This window comes from Pyrgilauda ruficollis, unplaced genomic scaffold (genome assembly GCF_017590135.1).
Source record: "Pyrgilauda ruficollis isolate IOZ18807 unplaced genomic scaffold, ASM1759013v1 scaffold5, whole genome shotgun sequence".
Classification (NCBI taxonomy): Eukaryota; Metazoa; Chordata; class Aves; order Passeriformes; family Passeridae; genus Pyrgilauda; species Pyrgilauda ruficollis.
The window spans coordinates 3,137,389-3,159,883 of NW_024526599.1; the positions used below are offsets into that span (position 1 = coordinate 3,137,389).

Below are 22,495 nucleotides of genomic sequence, written 5' to 3' on the forward strand. Positions count from 1 at the left end.
CCAAGTTGCTTGTGACTTAAATAGAAGAAGCCAGCTGTCAGGAGTAATGCTGGCAGGTATTCCTTCTTTTCTTTATTTGCCTTACAGCAGTGCCTGTGGGCCATAGCAAAGATTGTGCTGGCAGCACCTGAATAGTTAGTTCCTGCCCCTCAAGTCTATACAGATAAAGGAATTATCATTATCTTCATTGCACAAATAACAGCACAGAAAGATGAAGCAACTTGCCCATGGTCATACTAGGAGTCTCTGGCAGAGCCAGAAAGCGGAGTATTGTTTCCTCTGGTCTGACGCTTTTATCCCAGTGCCATCCTTTTGTGTGACTAGCCATTTTCAGCAATTTAGATTTTTCTGTCATGTCTCCTGGCACAAACAAGCCAGCTAGTAAATGGCACTACATGTATGTCTTTTGGATCTCTGCCTTTCGAGATCCTTTATATTTTTATCCTTTATACCTTGTGATAGCCAGGTGTCTGTGTGGAGCCTTGTGTCTGGAAGGACCTCAGGATGTGCTCATCTAACCTGCTTATAAACCTCCACAGATGCCACAGGTTCACTAGGTGATATTTTTTCCAGTGCTTCGTTATTTTTGTCCTTAGAAAGCTGTTCCTAAATTTCATACTGTGCTTGTCTTGCTCCAGAGACAGCAGCCTTTTACTTATTTGGAGACTCATATTCTCTTTCAGTCTCCTTTTCCCCAGGACAGAACAGTCTCTGTTTGCAGCTTTCTTAACTTGTGGGTTTTCTCCAATTCCCTCTTGGATTCCATAAAAATGCACTTTTTCCTGACATCCAGAACGGGGCACAGTCTGGAGCTCCCTCAAGTGCTTCCTCCTTCTCCCCAAGAACCTGATAAATCACTTCAGCTGCTGGGTTGAGGACTTGCCAAAGCAAACAGCATGGACAAGGTGCATTCCACAGCAGAGCTGGGCATCAAGATGTACAGGAAGGTTTGCCAAGCCAGGGACTCCCCGAGGATTGCCAAGACCCACCAGAAGCCCACAGCTTCCACAGGAACAGCTGATGAGTTGGTGGGGCCAGGAGCAGCCACTGCCAAAAAGAGCAGCCCCAGGGAGAACTGCGAGTGACCAGGAGGGGAAATGGCATGGCGTGACAGTTTGTGTGGGAGGGTGCGCAGGGAGGTCACAGTCTGCTGACTTGAAGGGGAGAAGAAACTCAGGTCATCCCATTCCTACCAGTTTGAAGTCAGAGCCAACAAGAGAAAACCTCCAGGAAGACCTTACAGCACCATCCAGGGCCCAGAGGGGGCCTACAAGAAACCTGGAGAGGGACTTTTACAAGGACAGGACAAGGGGTAATGTAAGGACAGGACATGTAATGTAATGTCCTGTAAGGACAGGACAAGGGGTAATGCCATTAGATTACAAGAGGGTAGGATCAGACCAGATATAAGGGAAAAATTTTTTACAATGAGGGTGCTAAGGCACTGGCACCAGCTGCCCAGAGAAGTTGTGGTTGCGACCTTCCTAGAAGTGTCCAGTGCCAGGCTGGATGAAGCTCTAGGTAACCTGGTCTATTGGAAAGTGTCCCTTGGCATTAGACTTGGAACTAGATGATCTTTAAGGTCTCTTCCAACTCAGACCATCTGTGAAGCTACATCTTCTTCCTTCCTTCCAAAGGGGCATTGCATGCTCCCATGTTTCACACTGCAGAGGTTACCCTTTAGGAAGCTGAAGGTACACAAATTTCACTTGATAGTATGAAGAGGTGTTTTCCCAAGCACCTGTAGTAAAACCTGGATTTGTGCTAACTTTGGTAGTTAGCTTCATCTCAATGTTTGGAACCTGAGATTTTAGGACTAACACTGCCCATGGTCACACTTAACTGCCAAAAGACTGGGCAGGATATCCCAGCCAGCAGCAACAATGAGATCTGTTAGATTTTTCTTTTATTTGTCTGCCATTTCCCTTAAAAACAGTAGGAGCTAGGCAGCATTTGCTCTGATCCAGAAAAGCCACTGTCAGTCTCAAACCAAGGGTTTTATATAATCACAGGTATATAAACCTTTCAATTTCAGCTCTAGTAATTTTGAGGTTTTACTGATACAGGGATTTGATCTAGTGTTACCTGTCTGATATATTTTTATTTGTTTTTAAGAATTTTATTTCAAGTCTTCCAGTCATCATTGGGGAACTCACTTATGGAAGAGGTCAGGATTGTGGCTCTGCAAAGCTGTGACCAGCTCAGGGTCCTGTGACAAGTGGTGGGCTCATGCTTTTCTCCCATTTCTGAATGAGAGGTGAGATAAGAGCAGTGGTGGTATTCAGAGGGACCAAATACCACAGGAAATCCAAAACAAGCTACAGTGGGAGTTAAGGACTTTGCCTATTCTTCTCTCTGACCTGATGCACCTCTTCAGTAGCTGTTCTTCAAGTGGAAACATAAGGAATTAATTTGCCTGCCCCTAATTTCACTAGAGTGCTTAGTAATTTGGCTTTAATGTTAGAATTCATCAGCAAGACTGATTGCTGTATCATACAGAGTGGCAGGCTTGGCAGAGAAGGAAATTTCCCACACAATTTAAAAATGGTCTATGAATTTGCTGGGTTTAGAGCTTGATAACAGCTAGAAAAAGGATGCAGCAAGTCTTGTACAAAGAAAGGAGCCAATTTAGGAATGAAGAAGGTGAGATGGTAGGGAGCAGGAACCTGCACATTTTACATTTAATCCAGTAGCTGTGGTTTGGCTTTGTTTTGTTCTTAATGGCATGTGGTTTTTAAAAGGAAGTTTTTGCTTAAATGCAAATCAGATATTAGGTTACTAAAGATAGGGAAGGCACTCCTTGGTAAGTGTGGTGGAAGCGAGTCTGATAAATGCACTCAATAATGAGAATTCTACGGCAAAATGCTGAGCCCTGTGGCTACGATCCAGCAAAATGCTGACAGTAGTGGTAGCGCTCATGCACTTAAAATCAAGCATTTTCCAAAAATGCTTTGATGGATCAGAGCTGGAGTCCTTATCACCTTGCTAAGAGTGAATTTATGAGAGTCTTGTAAGTCAATAGTATTTATTCTTAGGCTTCACAACTAAACCACTAATGGAATATAGGGAAATTACAGCTTTTCTGTGGTGTGAAGAAATCTGGCTCTGGTCTTAACCGCAATCTGTTCTCCAGCTTTCAGAAAAACTTACTATCTTGATTTCCAGAGGCGCTAGAAAAAGAAAATCAAGTATTGGAATTTCCTGTGGATCTGCACCCTATAGGAAGATATTTCTTCATGCTCTCTTCCCTGATCCAGCGAATATTTGTCTCAGATGCACACTGGCCTTGAGTGCAAGTACCTGCTAGGGATATCAGGGATGCCTCTTTTTCCTGAGCCCAGGCAACCTGTGGTGCCCTAATGTCTCACTCCCCTTTCTGAGTATCCCAGTAAATTGCAGCTTAATCAGAACTGGCTGTGTAGGACACAGGGCTGATGCTGCTGTAAATACAAATTAATGTATGTTAGGCCTGGCAATTGAAAAAAAAGTTTCTCAAGCAATGAGCTATGGTCAGGGCCAGTCTTGTCAGTCCAATTTTTTGAATTATTATTTCTAAACAGTCTGTATCTGTGTGAAGGGGACTTTGCACCCTGCAAAATACAGGTGAGTGTTTGCAGGCCTCCAGGTTTCAAGAGAAAAAAATTACCTTAATTGATGTTACAGATCATGATGCTCTTTGTAGCCTTGATTATACAGAGTCCTTAAAATTCCTCAAAACTGTTGTCTGCCAATATTCCTGCTAAGGACTTGCGTGTGTTTGTTGATGAACAAGCTGGAGGTAATATTCCCCCTGCTTTGAGATGAGTGTGCTCAATATTACACAATTTTCTCTTGTGGTATCTGGTCATGTTTTCCTCAGGCCTCATGCTTGCAAGTTTTGTGGATCTGCAGGCAGCTTCCATTCTTTAAGAGTTCGTGTCTCTCATCCATGATTGGCAGGAGCCGAGAGCGTGTCTGTGCAACTCTGTAAACAGAAGGCAAATGGCAAGAATCCAATTTATTTTTTGAAACCATGTGCTTTTAAGAGCCTTGCCAAAGGTTATGTGTTTCTTTGAGATGGCAGTGATATATGATAGGTATCATTAAATATTCTGGCTCTGTTCTATATGGGGTGGTGTGCACATGAGGAATGACAAGGCAGTCTTACCCCAAAGGCTCTGTAGTTTAGTGCTTAGATTTTGTGGTGTCTTTAGGCTCTGCATGTAATCCTGTTGCAGTTTTAATATATGATAGCCCTGAAACAAAGTAACTTCCTTATGGTAGATTTTGTAGAAATTATTTGCTTGCTTTTGGTGTAAGCACTGGATTTTGGAAACTTTCATGCAGTTAGCAAGAGAGAGGAGTGCCAGAGGAGAGATGTTGCTACACCTTTCTGGGGTGCCTCCACAAAGGTAGGCACTTAGGTAGGTGAGTCTTAGCAATATTCTGTTACAGTAAAAAAAATTTTGTGAATGGCAAAGCTTTCACTGGTTGCATCCATTGTCCTTCGAGGCGTATGTGTTGAGTCCTGCTGTCTCACAATTAACAACATATTTTGATGAAGAGGAAAAGACTACATTCAAACATTTAAAGCTATGGAATTTTTTTTCGTAATTTATATGTCAATAATCAGTACTTGGTCTTAATAACAAAGAATATTTTACAGACACATTTTTATAACACAGATTATTGGAGGAAGGATTTCAGTAGTGATTTTTCACATGCAGCAAGGCATTTGTTGCTATTTGTTCTTTTAAAACCATTTTACAGGAGTAGCAAAATATCATTTAGTGTTCATCTAAAGATTTACCATATGAAGCAGTAGGTCCTTACAGGTGGGTCAGTTGATGTTAGCTTGTTGCTGTGGTTTCCTCTGTTTTCTCTCTTTGCTGATTCTTTTGCAAGCTCCTTTAGAAGATACTCAGAGAAAAGAAAGCCTTGAATTATTGAATTTAATGTGCACACACCTCTCCTTCCCCTAAACACACTTCATTTACTGCAGGAACACTGAGTTTTGGGGTACAGTAAACCTTGAGGCCTTAGACCACATTGGTGCGTAGCCACACAGATCTCCTGAGCTGTTAAGAGATCAGGGAAGTAAGAGATGAGCCATCATCCCTGTGCTAATGCAAATTGCATGCAGATTACTTCTGTTATTTCTCTAATGTGAATATGAATTGAAAGTGTTTTTCCTGATTTGTGTTTACCAACACAAGAGCACTTCTCTGTAGTGGGAGTGCTGGTAATTAAAAGCGTTCGGTTCATAGTATCCACAAAACCACAGCATCCCAACTGCTCACTTCGCCTTTAGCAAAGGGATTTTTCTCGTGTCTTAGGTCCAAGGATTAGAAGCCTAGAGAGAAGTTCTCTGAGGAAAGCTTTGTCAAAGAAAGAACAGGCTCTTCAACACCATTAGGCACCAGCTGGGGTTTCACTTTTCATGAACCCAACCTTCTGTCCAGCTGGGAGGCAGCAAGGTCTTGGGAGCACCTTGGCCATGACCAGCTTGGGTGTCAAGTCATGTCCTGGTGTCGAGCTTAAGGAGCTGTGTTGAATCTTAGAGGAACCAGGATGGGAGCCACCTGAAAGATCACCCTTTTTCAAATGAGATAGATTTGGTTGCTTGGGTTAGTTGTGGATTCATATTACAAAAATGGGGCCCTGCCTTCTGTCAGGGCCATGGAGTGCTTCATTTAGGTTTCTCTCTTTTGTTTGACCTGTTTTGTTTCAAGGTACGGGTCAGGGCATCTCAGGTTCCAGAGGCATTCCAAATGCCCATTCAGACTGCAAAGAGATCTAAGATCTGGCACCTCAGGGGCTCATCTTGGAACGTAGAAGTTGTGAAGAAATATTATATATCCATTGGCAAAGCAGTTTGAAGATTGTGTTCTCATTTTGATATTTGATGCGTGAAAAGGACTAACAAGAAGTCCCCATCTACACAAGAGATGCTTTGAAGGATCATTCAAAAGAAAATGAACTCCATATATGAACGATGTTTTAGGGTTTGGCTCCTACTTGGCAAGGTGTTTGGATTTCATCTAATCCTGGGGCTAAAATTTACCTCTTTGCCTTATTTAGGGCCTGTGCAGGACTGAAGTCCTTACGAAAGATCTCAGATAGAACAGAAATAGTATTTTATTCTACTTAGTACAAGGACCTTTCATTCCCTGGACTCAGTTTTCAAAGACATTTACAAGCACCTGCAAACTTGGGGCCCAGCCTGTTTACCTAACTAGCCAGGCATGGTTTGCAACTCTTTGTTCTCAAGGGACAAAGAGTTTTGAAATCCATTATGAGACAAACTTGAGTGCACTTTGGGATATGAAAAATTGCAGCACGAAAGACAAGTTATAACTTAAATCCTAAATTCTAATCCAGGTGTAATATTCACAGTAAAAGTGCCCTTAAGAGAGCCACTGGGTGTTAAGCTGCCCTAAAAGTTCCTATGTAGAAATGCAGAGATAATACAGTGAAAGCATTATTTTACTTCTCCTTTCAGTGTTTCTATTTTAACTAACATATCTATATTTTTTTTTAATTAACGTAGTGCTTGAAGCCACCTGCAATTTCACAGTGCCTTTAGTGTGACTTGGTGAATAAGGCAAGTTTTGCTTCAACTTCTGAAGTCACCAAAGGCCTGAGAAAGAAATTAGAAACTAAGTGAAAAATTACAATACACCAGGCTTTTGAAGTGAAACCAGAGTTACTTGTTGTGTGGTTACTCTTCTAATACAGGTTTTATTTTCTTCAAAAATGTTATCTGGTTTTATTAAGTGCATTAATTATAACATAACTGTTTGGTTATATAATAACAGATAAAGGTTATGGCTGTGGGGCTGAGTAAGATAGGGAGCCATTAGCTGTTGTTTCTGCCAAAGTGAAAAATACCAAGGCAAAAGTAATTGGCCTGGAGAGAGCATTAGATAGACCATGAAAAGTAGAAACTGGATTATTTGTTTTGTCTTGGTACAGTGGTTGTTCACCTGATAACACTCGTTTCTCTTAAACTATAATTAGCATTTTATTCCACTAAGCATTACTGTATGATAGATATTAGTGGAACACAGCACACTGTGTTGTAAATATGGCCTTTGGTGCCTAGATGGCTAATTCAGTGCTAATGTCATTATCAAAAATTGCTGAGGAACAATGTCCTAAAAAGTCTGTTCCTCGTGAAATAATTTCCTGTAGTTGTTCAGATGTGACTAATGATGTGTCCTCTGCAGAAACTTTTATTTATTTATTTGGTATGTCCCCCTACTCTTCTTAAGAAAATTTAGGGGAAAAAAAAACAGGAAGAATCCGTTTTCTAGGCTTTTCTTTGCTTCCTGATTAATTTTTGGTCTCAGGAAAGCAAAAATGTACATTGGCAATTTCACACCTTGTTACATCTTCTGTTTGCTTTCATCACATGCATGGCTGTTTTCATAAATGGCAAACATAAACATAAATGATGTAATATCCCTCTTTGATCTCGACTGTGTGGCTGAGAAATTAATGCATATGTGCAGAACATGTGCAATTCACAATGTACACCCACCTTTTGTTGTGTCACAGCAGAGATTTGAACAAGACTTCTGTCTGCTTACATAAGAAACACGGGATATTACAGCTTTATATATCACGACTATTACATGAATTTATTTTTTTACATGTTGTACTCCAAATGGAAGGGCTCTGTTGTTTGACTTCTTTCTATTAAGAGGATGCTGCCCTTGCAGAAGCAGTGACCTTTGAAAAGCAAGTCTTAAGTAATCCTTTTATTTTTCTGAGATCATATAGCACAGTATCCAGTTGCAGGCTTTTAAGATGGAATGATTACAGACTTTGTCCGCTTGCCTGGATTGAATTACATTTTGTTTGACAAAGAAAACCCTAAAATACTTATACCTTCCTTCCTTCACTTCAGAACATCGTCATCTCTGTGCATTGAGGATGCAGAGTGGTTGCTGTATCATGCCAGCACCGCTGGGATTTATTGAATTTACTTAATTGGACTTTATCTCACGGTTACACTTTAACACTTCTTTTGAAGGAGATTCAAAAAGGATACGGTTACTCCTCTTCTAATTTACTTTGGGAGTTGGGTTACTCATTTTCTTATCTTCCATCCATTTCCCGGTAGAGCAGAGCGTTCTGTGAGCCACAATTGAACATTTTAGAGACTTGCACACCCAGAGATTTAAGTCCACAAAGCTGCTCACTAGCCAAGCTTTTTGCACATGCTTTTTAAAGGGAATGCTCTGGTTTAGGGGTGTAGGAAATTTGATGGGTGTGTTTAGGTTGGCTGGTGGTGTATTTTGTGTTGTACTATGCAGGCACATGTAAAGGAGAGCTAAACTGCCCTGAACATCCTAGGGAAAGGTTTTGCAGCAGAGTTTGGCAGCACTAACATTGTTTTCTTGGCTGTAAAGTACCTGTGAGCCTCAGTCCTATAAACACTTCAGGAAACCTCAATAAAGTGGATGAAAAATCCACTATTTTATCAGGTGATTTTGATACTGGGAATTGCATGATTTTCACCTTCCTGAGAGGCATTCAATACCAGGGAGAACTGAGGTCTCCCCTCACTGCTTTTCTCAAGTTTAATTTTGCTAATAGGAGTTTAAAATGGTTTAATGCTCAGCACTGATATTCTCTGTCCTACCAGACCTCTGCTGCCAGCTCTGTAAGCATGGGATAGGCATTGCAGGGATTTGGGGGCACTGGAGATCACTTCCAGAGGACATAGGTCCCTTTTCTTGAGTGTTTTGGTGCCTCCTCCCTGTACATGGTAGTATCTGAGCGGCTCGTAAGTGATCAGTGTCACCTGTTTAACGAGGATTGTACTCTCTCCTTTTACTTGGCACCATCACCACACAGAGAGGCTTGTTATGCAATGTCCCTGAAAACTGTGTAGCTCCCTTGCATCAGAAGGGGCTTCCTTCTATTTTGATGGAGCTCCCTACTCTCTCTGTCTTCTCTGAGCTAATATATCTGACCGTACACATGTACACGGATCTTGGATCTCAGAGGCACAGCTCAGTTTGCCGTGCACATGTATGCACAGAGCATATTTAAGCACCTGGGTTGAGTAACAGAAATTCCTTTACCAGATTAGCAGTTTGTATTTATATGTTTGTTATTTGCCTTCATGTAGCCCAAAAACTTGTAGAGGACGTCAGTCAGGGAGGGCTAAGGTGACTTTTGCAGGTGAAAAATAGTTGGTGATCACCACGCAGTGCCTGCATAAATAATGTGGTCATTGTTCAAATCCAGGTGGTTGGTTTTTACTTGCTCAGTGGAGCAGTTGTGAGCACAGTGGTGGATGCACAGTTAAAAAGCAAACACTGTCTGTCCAGCTTGATGCCAGCTCTCCAGCAGAAAACAGTATGGAAATAGCCAACACCTTTCAGGGTCCTTCAAGAGCCAAGCAGGGAAAGGAAACAGGAGTGTAAAAAACTAGGGCTGAAGCAAGACTGAGATGTGGCAACTTGCTGTAACAGAGGAGAGTCTTGCTGCTTCAGTCCAAGCCTTCAGTCCAAGAATAATTGTCTGGAGCTCTTCCCTTACTTTTTGGCTTAAAATCAGACCTGAAAAAATTAATGTATTTGTTGTCTTTATTTTACTTAATGGGTTGGGGTTTTTTATAGTGTTAAGATAATTTGCTAGTCCTGCATATAGAAGAAATTGTTTTCTATAGCTCCAAATACATTTTGGAAGATGAAATGTGATTGTTTGCTGCTGTTCCTTCCATTCAATTCCACATATGGACACAAAAGTCTTTGCCATGGGTCTCCTCAGGCCCCCTGTCATCCTTGCAGGTGCCTGTCTGTGTGGAGGGTGAGTTCAAGTCCCTCATCCAGGCACAGCCTGTTTATATCTCTGGAGAAGCTGCTCTTGGCCCTGCAAATGGGAGACTATGAGTTTCTCCCATCCCCTTTTCTTTTCCCTCAGTGTTGTTTCCTAATCCCTGGCATGAAACACCTGGGGTGTTAGGGTTGCATTGCCCATAGCAACTTCTGCTGGAGAGCTGGCAGGGGTGGCAGCAGCCACAACTTAAAAAGTCTCTGCAGACATCGGGCTGAATACAAAGGATCAAGGCTGCTTCTGATGCACATGTGTGCTGTAAAGGGCAGATAACCTTTCAGGGCTGCTTCGTAAAATAATGAAGAGAGCTTGTATGGCTGCTCTCATGCTGTGGCTTCCCCAAGCACACTGAGGACTTCCAAACTGTGATTGCCATTAAAATCTTTTGCCATTTGCAAGGAATTAGCATCACTATGTGAGCCTGCAACACCCCAGTGATATTTATGGAGAGCAATTGAATTATAAAGGTTATAATATTCCTTGCTTCTGAAAGGAAGGGGCTGAAAGATGCCTAGGCTTAAACTACTTAAAATCCAAAAATAGTTAAGGAGCCCATGTAATCTAAGGTCTTCTGAAAAAATATATGCCTTGAAAACAGGCAAAAGAAAGCAAAGCATAATCAATATGTAAGTCTGATAAGGTAGGCCCCTGACACATTTGAAAAGAGAAGGTATGGGGTTGATGTGTTTGAAAATTGCTTGAAAAGACGGGGTTGATGTGTAAGCTGTGATAGTAGTTAATGTAATTACTTTGCCTTGGTGGTCATGCTGCCACAAATCTGTGCAAGTCCAGTTGTTAAAAATGGGCAAATACCACCAAGGTGAAAACAGAAACCCACCGATCTGCAGAAGCTAAGGATTGCCTTGTGTTTGAGCATGCACTGATGGGTTTGACTTTGGCTGAGGCAGACCATCTTACTAACCATGGTTTTTGTCTGTTCTGTTCTTCTCCTGTCTTGCAGCACCTTCTCCAGTCAGTACTGTGAAAAAAGGGAAGATAACTAAAAATAGCATCTCCCTTTCCTGGCAGGAGCCAGATCGACCCAATGGCATCATCCTGGAATACGAAATCAAATATTTTGAAAAGGTGTGATGGACTGATTGCTGAGCTTCCCAAGTACCTTCTCTTTATTGTTTTCTTCTTTTAGTTATTATTATTTGAGTCATGGAAGGGAATGGAGAGATTTTTATGCATAAATCAATGTCAGATTGATTTTGCAGTAAGTGATTAGGATGACTTGAAATGAGGGTGTTGTTTTCCATTAGTGTGCCACTTCTCTTGAACAAATACATTAAATCCGCGTGTCAGATTCCTCTCAAGCTTTATCACATTAAGACAGAGCCTGCTCATTTGTTAAAAGTAGAAGGGGCTGGGGACTGAGCATCTGTCTCCTCCCAGAAACATCAGGCAGTCCCTTGCCTTTGGTATTTCAATTTCTCACTTGATTTTCCATCCATGTGAAAGGAGAGGAGAAGAGGGTTGTGGAGAGAGACTGCATGTGCTCTGGTATGAGGAAGGGCATCTTGGCTTAAAAACTTGCCTGGGTTTTCCAGCTCTTTCTCTTGGTTTAAAGGGAAGCAGTCTCCCCACAAAACTTGCCCCTCCTAGTCTTCCTTTCAAATAGTGACTTGTTATCTTCCTACAAAATTAATGTCATTTAAATGGAAAATGGTTACAAATGCACTTTATCAAAGTAGTGCATTTTGAGTGATAGGGCCTTAAATCTCTAGAAATCTTAGATTTCCAAAAATCAGGTTTTCAGGATTTGACTGAATAGCATTTTTTTTTTTTTTGGCCTTAGCTGGAATTGTAAGGTGTCCATTTTTCCTCAGAAACATCCAGGCTTTCTATATGAAAATAAGAGGAAATAATGAAATTGAGTCACAATTCACTTTTTTAGGGGGATTGAATTTTTGTTTTAAGGAAGATATTCCATTAGCTCTATCTGTGATCCAGATGAAATTGCTCAACATGGACCAGGATTAGATTACTCCTTCTGTCTTCTTTCTCTGACCATGGGAAGGACCTGCTCAAGCAGTCCATTTAAACAGGAGAAAGAATTTCATAAATCTTCTCCATCAAAATAAAATCAACATTATTTTTGCAGATGAGGGAGCTTGTGAAAGAGATATGTGAGTGACTTAAATAGGGCTGAAGATTAGGGTACACAACAGGAATCGGGTTATTTTGTTGCTGGAAATAACCCATTACTAATTATTTTATTAACTTGTTTGAATGACTGTTGGGGTACATTGAATCCTTACCATGGAATGGCTTGGGAAGAACAACTTAAAAAGGTAAAGCATATAATTAAAGTGAAAAAAAAAGTATATTTCTTAATTTTCCTTAGTTTCTTTTCAAACAAATTGGCAGGAGAGGGGACTTAAAATGTTGTATTTGTAGTAAGTGTTTGCAGAAGCCAAGAGTGTATTGAAAAGTTAATTGGCCGACATACAAGCAAAGTTGTGACCTAATATTCACTTACTGCTTTTTAACCAGTAGTTGAGATAGGCTGGGAATATTGCCCTTAATCCTTTTTCTTTGTTGCTACTATAATTTATATTCTCTGTTTTCAGCCCATCATAAGGGTAAATTCACATTCATTTCTAAGGGACAAGAACTATTTATATTAAATGTTTGGGAAAACTGAGTTTTGTCAGATTGCATTCCTGTAAGAGGGATCACTCCTTAACAAGAAAAAAAGGGCACATAAATATGTGTGTGTATGTGTGTGTGTACACATTTCTCCAAAACAAGCATCAATTGAGAAATTTTGTAATCTTACATTTAAGAAATTCCCAGCACCTTAGCCAGGCATATTGGTGTCAATGGGAAGTTGGCCATTAAATTTTTTAAAAAGAAAAATGAGCTCAGATTCGAAGAGCTATCCAGAAATCTTGGTAAGGAACTTCTAAAACCTCTGGTTTAACTCATAATAATTTGGATCTGAGAGGATATAGTGAATAAAAAGCAGTTTCCAAATTTGTAGACCTTAATTTATGAGCTCTTGTCTAGATTATGTGTTACAGTAAATAATTCTAAGAGTAATTACTTAGCATTTCAACAAAATTTTAATCAAAGAACTGGAACTGTTTCACATTAGAAACTGATGTAGATGAAGATTTATTTCAGCAATTTTTCTTCAAGTTCATTGCTTCAGAAGAACAATGCAAAAATTAGGCATTTTCCTGGAGTTTTGGTTTATTATTCTCTTCCCAAGGTCTAATCCGTGGTTCTAAAAATGCAGGCATAAAGTTGTATAGTGTGTAATATATTATTCTCTTTTAGGCCTATTACAGTACTGGGAAGCCATTTTGGTGTAAATCAAAATCCTTTTTTAAGGTGATAGGACTTGTTTTATCTTCCCTGTGCCTTGGGTTTGATCTTTGTATGATAAACCTCTCCATTGCTCCAGGCCATGTACATCCCGAGCAGGGGAAAGGTGCTTCTACCGCAGATGCCGGCTGCGTGCCCCCTAGAATCATTGATTATAAAAGAGAAAAGCAGATCTCACATTTTGTATTGCAGAAAGGACCTTCAGAGAGGGAGGGGGTTTTGAGGAGGAAATCCTCAAAAACGCATACTTCAGTCATCTTTTGTCATGTTTCTCTGGGGGTTGTTAAGAGTCTGTCTTCTCTGAGACCCACTCTGTGTGTGTTTGAACTTTGTTGTTTTTGGGGGGGTGTTGGGAAAAGGACCAGGAGACGAGCTACACCATCATCAAGTCCAAAGAGACAACGATTACGGCGGATGGCTTGAAGCCAGGCTCGGCGTACGTCTTCCAGATCCGAGCCCGCACAGCTGCCGGCTACGGGGGCTTCAGCCGCAGGTTCGAGTTCGAAACCAGCCCAGTGTGTAAGTGCTTTTAATTACTGTCAGTGTCTCTGCAACGCTTCCCTGAAACAGGCCAGGGGATCGATACCTTTGCACAGAGCGCTTCCTTTTATTGGCTTCATCCCTTGGCTTTGGAAACGTCAGGCACACCGTGACTCTGCACTTGGCATAGCTGTCCTTTGCTTCCTCATGGTGGGGCAGGAGACCTTCAGGCTTCAGAAATTCGTGGCATTCCATGCTTACAAAAATCCTGTATTTACAGGAGCCTGGTGTAAGGGAGTCGTTCCTCCTAGGAGGGAGAGAGGGGTTGGGACCTGCTCCTTAAAGGCTGGCTGCAGAGGATGCTGAGCTCTCTTAAATATCTCTCTCTTAAATATCTCTCCCATCCGGGAGGAAAAACCCTGAAATTGTGCCTCTCTGCAAGGGGAAGGGTTGAACCAGCATTAGTGTCTTTTGTGTTTTTTGGGGTAAGTTCCTGTCAAGTTAAAAGATTGTTTCTGTTGGCTGCCAAGGCCACAGCCTCAAGAAAAGGAGGTTGACTTGTAATCAGAAATGGTAAAAAATGTGCACTGCAGGTGCAGGAGTTCTTCTTGGCCTGTTACATTTGTGAGTTTTAATTTTTTTTTTTTTTTTTTTTTTTTTTTTTTTAATAATGAAACTAATCCAGCCCTGGATTCTGGAAGAGATTGTGTAGCAGGGTGAACTCCTGAGGCACACAGAGGCTCAGCTGCTCTTTCTTCTGTGTTTAGGCACAGCTGTGGGGAAATTCTTTTTGTCCCAAATACAGAATTTTGCCAAGGTGTCAAGTACAATTTTGTCCACCAGAAAATACCTCTTCTCTCTATTAGTTTGTACAGCTGTCATTTATTAATTTTTATACTGTGTGCATGGAAAAGGAATTTTGTGGTAGAAATACTCTGATCATTCATGTGGGAAAGGGACTGTTTGCTGTGTTTTCCTTGGAAATTTAAATTCATAAATACTTTGATTACTGTTACTCCAGTTTATTTAAAATTCATCATCTTTGAGGAGAAGATACTGAGTTGTCTTTTCAGTGCATGCTGCCTTTGAAGTCGTAATAGATTTTCAAGGAGTCATTATACATGTGCAAATGTAGCTGTGGAGCCAGTGATTAAGCTAATACAGTGAAAATTGCATCACAATGCAAACATTAATGCAGTAAGAACAGTCTATTTAATGTATTTCTTATTTTTTTGTATTAATCATTAATTGTACTCTATAAGTAGCAACCAAATCATGTTATGCCAAAAAATTATTCTGTATAGTTTTTCTCAGTTGGAAAGTTTCTAGCTTAGAGTTGTTTGAGTAATAGTGTTCTGGTCTATTAATGAGTAACACATGAAATATATGCACATTTGATCTATTACCTATGATTCTGGTCCAAAAATAATGGCACTTTCATCAAGCCCATCATGTAAGTATCTGTGTTAATCAGGACTTCTGGAGGACATCACGTGGAAATACTTTTAAACAAAAAGGAATTCTGTGGGTCATTTAGTCATACCCACATCCCAGTCTTTTTCACATTTTAAAGGCAGAGGAATAGGTACTTCTCTGATACTGAGGAGTCAATAGTCAGAGGAATACCTACTGCATAGTCCCCAGTTTGGGAATGGGAATTGTTCGTCTGTTGGACTCAAGCTCTGGCTGAGGCCAGACTTAACCAGATACTTTAACACTTAATAGGATTGAAATAGAACGCGAGCCTCAGTATCTTGCAAAATGCAGCTCTGTTTGACATTTAAAGCCTTATAAAAAGCATTTTTTTTTCCCCAAAGCCCTACATAAAGTCAATATTAGTGTCAGGAGTGTGACCAGACTCCCACTGCTTTCCTGCACATCCTGGAGATTTTGAAAGCAAGCATAGATCGAAATCTCACTGCTAAATCAGAGTACAGATCTGAACTTCTTGTTAGAGCCAAAGCAAATGATTTTTATTCAAGCACAGATGAAAACCTTTCAGTGGCTGTTCTGAGAAACAAAAACAATTTCCAAGTCGTTTGGACTGAACAACAGGTTCTGTTTCCAGTTTGCAAGGTTTCTATAGTTATCTTTAATACATTTGGAGGAATTATACAACAACAGCCTGAGAAATGCAATGGAGGAAAGCTATAAGCTGTTTTGGACTTCCCTCTTTTTCCAGATTTTGGAAATTTTTGCATGCTTCTCCCTGCTTGTGCAATTCTTGAAAGCACCATGAAGCAGCCAGGGCTTCAATTTTCAGTGAAATTTTTTTATCTAAGTGGAAGGTGTTGCTGGGTGTATCCACTTGTTGCTTCATCCTTTCCAAATGCCACCATGCTCATCTAGCCCCAAAAGCTAACCTTGCCAAGAGCTGGGTTTTGGCTGGATTGGTGAGCTAATCTAGCTGATCTACTGGGCAGGAGTAGGAACATAGGACCAAGCTGAGAAGGGGTAATGCAGGGGTGTCTGTGTGTGTCCCTGACTTTAAATGGCAGCAAGCCCCAGCTTGGCTTATGGATTCAGGCTTTTCATCTGCCACAGATCACAGTGGAATTTATCTCATTTCCCCATCCCTTGAGCTGTGCAAAAAAACCCACCAATCACTGCTTAATGTTCTCCTTTAAATGTTTTTCTTTTTAATTATTTTGTCAAGAAAGCAGTAAAACACCATCTTAAGGAGCCCCATAACTTCGTGAGGCTAATAAAATCTCTGGATTATGGTAGGGGTTTGGAGCAGTTAACATGAAATATTTAATGTATCAGGACCAGTCCTTCTGAAATCACTTACACTGCGTAGCAGCTCCACCCCGCTCGCGGTTAAGCACCAGAGAGCTCCCATACGAAGAGCTGCTTGAAGCCCAGTGCAGATCAATGTTTAATGCCATACCTTTCTGTCTTTCCTTTCCTTTAACAATTAATATGGGACTATATTCAGTTATTTTATAGCCTTCATAACGTTAATCCTGTGCTAAGGACCCTTTTTTTAGTTCAATCATTTAGTTAAAGGCTTCTTCAGTACACAGTCAATTCCTGCTGCTCTCTGGGGTGGATGGAGCTTCATCCTGGGCTGGCACGAGATTAAGAGCTATAATGAGGCTTTCCCCCACAGAGCAGTGGTTCGTGTGCCAGGGAGCTGGTTTTGCAGGGAGGATGTGAGGTTTGTACCCTGGGGCGGTTATATACGTGCAGCTAAATAAGCTGGCAGCAAAGAGGGCAAGGTCAGGAGACTTTGGTTTCTGCTTGGGGAGCCCCACATACAACCCCTGGGAGGAAATGGGCTCCTTCCCCTGCCAAGTGGGGCAGATAAACAAGATACAAGTGGTATTGGCGTTTCCATTCTACAGCCTACATGAGCTTGTTCGCCTGCTCTTATTTGACCCATGTCAAAACTCAGTTCTCAGTCAGCTCTCCTGACCTTTCTGCTGGCATCTTTATCACCAGCTTAGTCTCCTGCCTTTTGGCAGGAGGGCTCCTTACAAGGCACAGACTGGAAGAGTTTTGCTTCCCCAAGTTTTGGCCAATAAAAAGACCAACCAGTGTATGTGTCTTAGCAAATTCCTGTTTTACAGAGGGCACTTCATGACCACGTGATAGAGATGCCACAAGGAGTTAGTTTATAATTATTTATCGCTTCTTGAAGTGCAGGTAATTCTTTTTATCTTGTAGATTCTTCTTGTGTCTGTTAGCAATAACATTCCATAAATGTTCTCTCTGACTGCTGGGTTTTCATCCAAATGAGGGCCTGTTGGGTTTTCATCTTTTATCTCTGATTACTAATGCAGCTAACTCAGGGAGAGAAACTTGAGTTTACAAACTCAAAGGCTGCATCCTGCAACGCTTTAGTTTCTGAATTCAGCAATGAGATGGAATCTTGTTGGGTTTTTGGCTTACTGTTGCATGTGGTTTTGTTTCCTTCCCACCCATATCCTTTCCAAACTAGAAACAGAGAGCAAAAGGGGGAAAACACAAACCGTAAAAGAATAAACGAACTGGTAAGACTTGAAACCTTGCTGGCAGCCTCACTAGAAAGACTCATATGAGTGCTGACTGTCATTTTAACCCTAATCTCCATTTTCTGTTTCTCATCTCAGCAGTAGCTGCATCCAGCGACCAGAGCCAGATTCCTATAATTGTTGTGTCTGTAACAGTGGGAGTCATTCTGCTGGCTGTTGTTATCGGTTTCCTTCTCAGCGGAAGGTAAGAGAAGAAGCTGTGTATTTATACTTCTTCAACTTTTGTAATAACTTTTATCTGACCAGCTGATTAGTGTGATTTAGGCAAAAGCAGCATGTGAACAAAGCTGTCAAGCGGTAGCCCTGTAAAACAGCACGAGGGTGGGCTGATTGATCTGTTTGGACAAGCAGGAATGACAAAGGCACTCTCACAGATGTAGTTCACTTCCCAATGATTTTCATCTGTGTAGAGACTGGCCCTGATTATTTGACTTGATTCTCACAGGAACTGTTTTCACATTCCTTAAAAAATAAGCAGAACATTTTATTACAGGTAAAATATTTTCACCCCCATATGTTTGTACTCAGAGCTTGCAATAGACTTTGCTCACAGAGAAAACTTCAGGAAAACACTTGCGAAGAAAATGAGAATAAAGCCACTGAAATGGCCAAATGCCCCACATTTTGGTCAGATCTGGATTTCATTTCTCATGTGTACGATACTAATGTGTCCCCCAAGCGTTAGTAAATCATACAGAGAGCTTCCCCCACAGAGGGAGGCACTCTGCTTCAAACCATCCTATTGACTTCTCATGTGCTTAAACATAGGCAAGTGATGACAGCCTGGAATATACCATCTTCGACAACTCAAATGGAAGTTGATGGAATTTTTTGATGAACAAGAGATTGTGGTACTGGGGCAAAATCTGGCTTGTATCAGGATAAGTTTGTGCTGCAACATTAAACTTGTTTGGCAGCCAGCATGGAAGGCACTTTTTTGATATTCTACATTTGTATTAGTACCTTCTTTTAGTGGCAGTAGTCAAACAATGCGACATCCTTCATGCATATGTGAAGAACTCCAGAAAGCCTTGTGAAGTACATCTACTGATAAGGCTGAATTTGTTTGCAGTGCAAAACAAACATTTATGCTTCTAAGGTATCCGTCAGCCCACAGTTGCTTTTATGATACATGTCTGTCCTAAGCTCAGGTCTAGCAGTGGCTGTAATTTACAGGATATTGTAGACATTAAGAGATGTTACAGATGCAAGGAACTGCACTGAATTTGTTGGTTGAGGGTCTTATTTCCCAAAGGAGGTAAGGTATCAGTCTGCAAATGCAGAGCAGTGAAATCCTGCCAGGCTGAGCAGCTCTGTCCCCAGGCATAAGGCATCCGTGGAAGGACACGGACACAGTTGTTCCTGTCTTGAAAGGTAAGTGTGCTGCCAGACTCATCTCCAGTCAAGGTCAGAGACTGACAGTCTCTTCCAGCTCAGCTGTTTGAGCCCCTGTTGTCTGCTTTGAGTGACTTGTTGGGCTTAAAAATGGAAAAGTAAATGCTCCTGCCTGCATGAGAAACATGCAGCGGCAGAGGCGGGGGTGAGTCAATGGCCACAGGCGATTCACACCGGGGCCTACAGGAAAGCTGTAGTCAAAAGATTTGGCTCTGAACATTCTAGACAGGATTCAAGTCTCTCCTTAAAGACTAGAGGTTATGATTGAAATTCCTCTTCAGTCAGAGCAGGTGGATGTGAACCTTGGCTTCCCCCAGCCTAGATGTGTGCTTGTACTGGTGCAAACAGGAGAATGCCCTGTGTGACTGTGTGGAAGTAACCTGGCACCTCTGCAAGCAAGAGTCTGGGGGGTGAATGACAGGTGGAGGAATGTACATCCCTCTGTGCCCGTAGGGAATCACAGCTGTGTGGCTGCCAGTGGCTCCTGCTCTTCCCGCAGTTGCTGGCAAGGGCTCAGTACCCCTCTGAGGAGGATGCACCTTTGCAAGTCTCCTTTTCACTGCTGCTCTCTCTAGTCTCAGCAAGCAGTTGCAAACCCTGAGCCATTTGTCAGCAGTTCTCATTAGTTATATCTTTCTGTCCTCTTGCCTAATGTGCTTTCCAGGATGTGCTTCCTCTTAGCTCTTTATCTCTTGGCATGCTTATGAAAGCCCTTGTGTCCTTTGGCTAGAGTTTTATTGCTGCCTCTGCTGCTACCTTATTCCTCCTACTTTGTACTCACACTTCCCTCTGTGGACCCCAGGGCAACTGCAGGTTTCTGGACATTCTCCATGGTGCCGCTCTGGATGTCTGGAAAGGGTAGGCACAAGGGGAGCTGAACTCTTCATCCATTTTTACCTTTTCAATCCTTCCCCTAACTGAAAAAAACCACATTCCTTCATTTGGAGCTGGTGGAGAAGCCTCCCACACCAAGGTTTGGTCCATTATTAGAAAATTGGCTTCAAAACCACAGGATTTGTCTGCCAATTTGACTTCCCATGAATTTTAAAGCTCTAGTACACTGAGTGACTTGTGGGAACAGCAAAATAAACCCCCAAAACCCAGAAAGATGACAGGCAATTTGAAATTAAACAAAACAAAGAAATTGCTCTGGTTTGGAAGAAAGCAGAGATGCCAGGGAGCTGAGTTACTCATGCTGCTTTGCCTTGGATATGGATTCAAGACAATTTGTGGAGTAACTCTCCTGCTGTGACAGCAGGGACAATAAACATGTTCCAAGTCATGGGATGATCCCTTTCTGAAGCAGTTAACCTGTTTCTGGGAGATGTTTTCCTATTAAACCTCTGGAGTGGTTGTGTTGTTCCAGTGCCTGGTTCCAGGGGGATTGCATTTTCTTTCCTAATTCTTTCCTGTACTTGCTATTAGGAAAACAGCTATTTGAACTCCAGCTGGAATCACTGCTGCTTGCCACACCAAGAAAGCTGTGCAAAGCCCAGGCTCTGTCTTTTCTGTTGATGTAAGAGAGCAGGAGAAGGAGAAAAACCATCTTGCTCTGCCACGCTGAGGATGTAGCCTGGCCAGCTCTTGCCAATAGGCTACTTTGTCCTGGCTTCAGGATGCTCCCAGGTCCCTGAGAGGCCCTGGATTCCTCAGGATATTCTTCCCTAGGATGCTGTATGGCACGTCTTTGCACCTGTCCTCCCAAGTCCCAGGCTGCAGCAAGCAGAGGCTTGAGAGCAATTCTGTAGTGTGAAGTGAATGTCGTCCTGCCCTTGGCAGTTTTGTGAGGAGTTTCCAGTCACAGGGCTGAGGAGTTTGCTGGAGCCTGCAGGCTTTTTATTTTTTGCTAGGTTCCCAAAGGCAGAACCACACCTCTGTCCTCTTTTTTTTTTTTGCTTTCAGGTCTCTGCAGTTTTCTTGCTTGTTTTGAATGAATATAAGTAACAGCTTGGCATTTCCCGTTGGCAGCTGGCCCTAAACCAAAGGTCAGCTGAACAGTAGTCGTGGTGGCATTTCCACATGTCAGCGTCCATCTGTGGAAATGCACTTTGCGTCTGAAGCTGGAGATTCCTGGGAATTTGAAACTAAATGTGCTTTGCCCTAAACAATTAAGCTGCCTTTCAGAGCTGGTTTGCTTGCAGATGCTCCAGAAAACTTCCTGTAAATAACATGTCCTCTGACCAAGATCGTAAATGCCAAGCCAAATAGCTGATCACTTTTTTAAGTTATCCTGCTCCTTGCATCAAGGACATATTAATAATATAACAATTGGGATTACAAATCAAAGAGATTCACTAAATCAGACTGTAGTTGTCTCAGCATAAAAAAGAGAAGTGGATTGAAAATCTATTATTAAACCAGCTACAAGCATTTAGTTAAAGAACACAGAGTTGTTATTATCTCTGTTTTGTTGGGATTATGTGTTCTCAAAAGTGCGGTGCCTTTTACAGATAGAGCAAATGTATACATTTTGCTTTCCTAGCAATGTGTGAATTAGATCTCTGTTACCATTACTGTTCCTGACTGAAGTATGTATTAATCTGAAATCATTACTGACCTTTGTTTTAAAGTCTGTGTCGGACAATCCAGCGACAAAGATCTTTGCACTCCATCTCACAGGGAGCAGTAAAGTGCCTCAGTTTTTGTTGTGTGGCATCAGTCTGTTTCTCCCTACAAAATGAGTTAAAGAGCCAGGTTTTCAGCAGTGTGGGGAGGAGACCAGCTGCTCCAGAGCAGTACCCCTCTTTTGTTCTTCAAACCCAGCCCTCTTTTTAAAACAGACAAGATCTTAGAGTCAGTGTTAAGAGACTGCTGGTCCCTCCAGTCCCCCAAGCTTTCAAACTTCATAGAACTGAACAAAAGCATGAGCTTTTACAGAGTAAGGTGGGGAAGATATTAGGTCAATGCTGTGCATGTTTGCAAAAGCTGTTCAAAACAGCCAAGTCAACTGTGCATCTGCATTTATAGCCAACTACCCATTATGGATGACCTTTCCATCTCAAGTGATCTTCCAAAGAACCAGAGGGAGCTTTTCATAGAACTTGGGAAAAAAAAATTTGAAGCAACAAAAAACTGCTCCTCACCCTGTGTCATGCATATATAGAAAGTCTCCTTCTGGCAAGGAGCTAGCCTCTGAAAGACAAGGCAAAGACAAGTCTTGCCACTTGGGTATTGGCAATTAGAGGCTCTTATACCAGCTTATCCATCCTTGACCTCAGCTATTTTAGACTTTTAAATATCTGTGCCTGTGGTGGCAGAGGGCTTCTTTCTGGACACAAATATGTGCATCTTGTTACAAAGTGACTTTCAGGGAATAGAGCGGGTGAAAGATTGTGGTGTATATCCCAAGTCCTGAGAGAGTGTTTGCAACCTTCTGTGATGTGGAAGGTCAAAATGGATGAATTTTTCCACAGCCTCCCCCCATCCTCTTTTCCAAG

The 22,495-nt window shown here is 41.7% G+C and overlaps 1 protein-coding gene across 10 annotated transcripts in view; it reads left to right on the forward strand.

Moving 5' to 3' along the window:
- Window positions 1–22,495, forward strand: part of EPHA5 (EPH receptor A5) — a 191,196-nt gene that overhangs the window by 130,981 nt on the left and 37,720 nt on the right. For 6 of the 10 annotated variants that reach the window (XM_041479823.1, XM_041479827.1, XM_041479829.1 and 3 more), the window contains 3 exons: window positions 10,793–10,917; window positions 13,527–13,686; window positions 17,742–17,847. In XM_041479823.1, the coding sequence (XP_041335757.1) occupies window positions 10,793–10,917; window positions 13,527–13,686; window positions 17,742–17,847 (391 nt within the window). The remainder of the gene's footprint in view (window positions 1–10,792; window positions 10,918–13,526; window positions 13,687–17,741; window positions 17,848–22,495) is intronic. The other 4 variants (XM_041479825.1, XM_041479831.1, XM_041479833.1 and 1 more) reach the window with 1 other exon arrangement.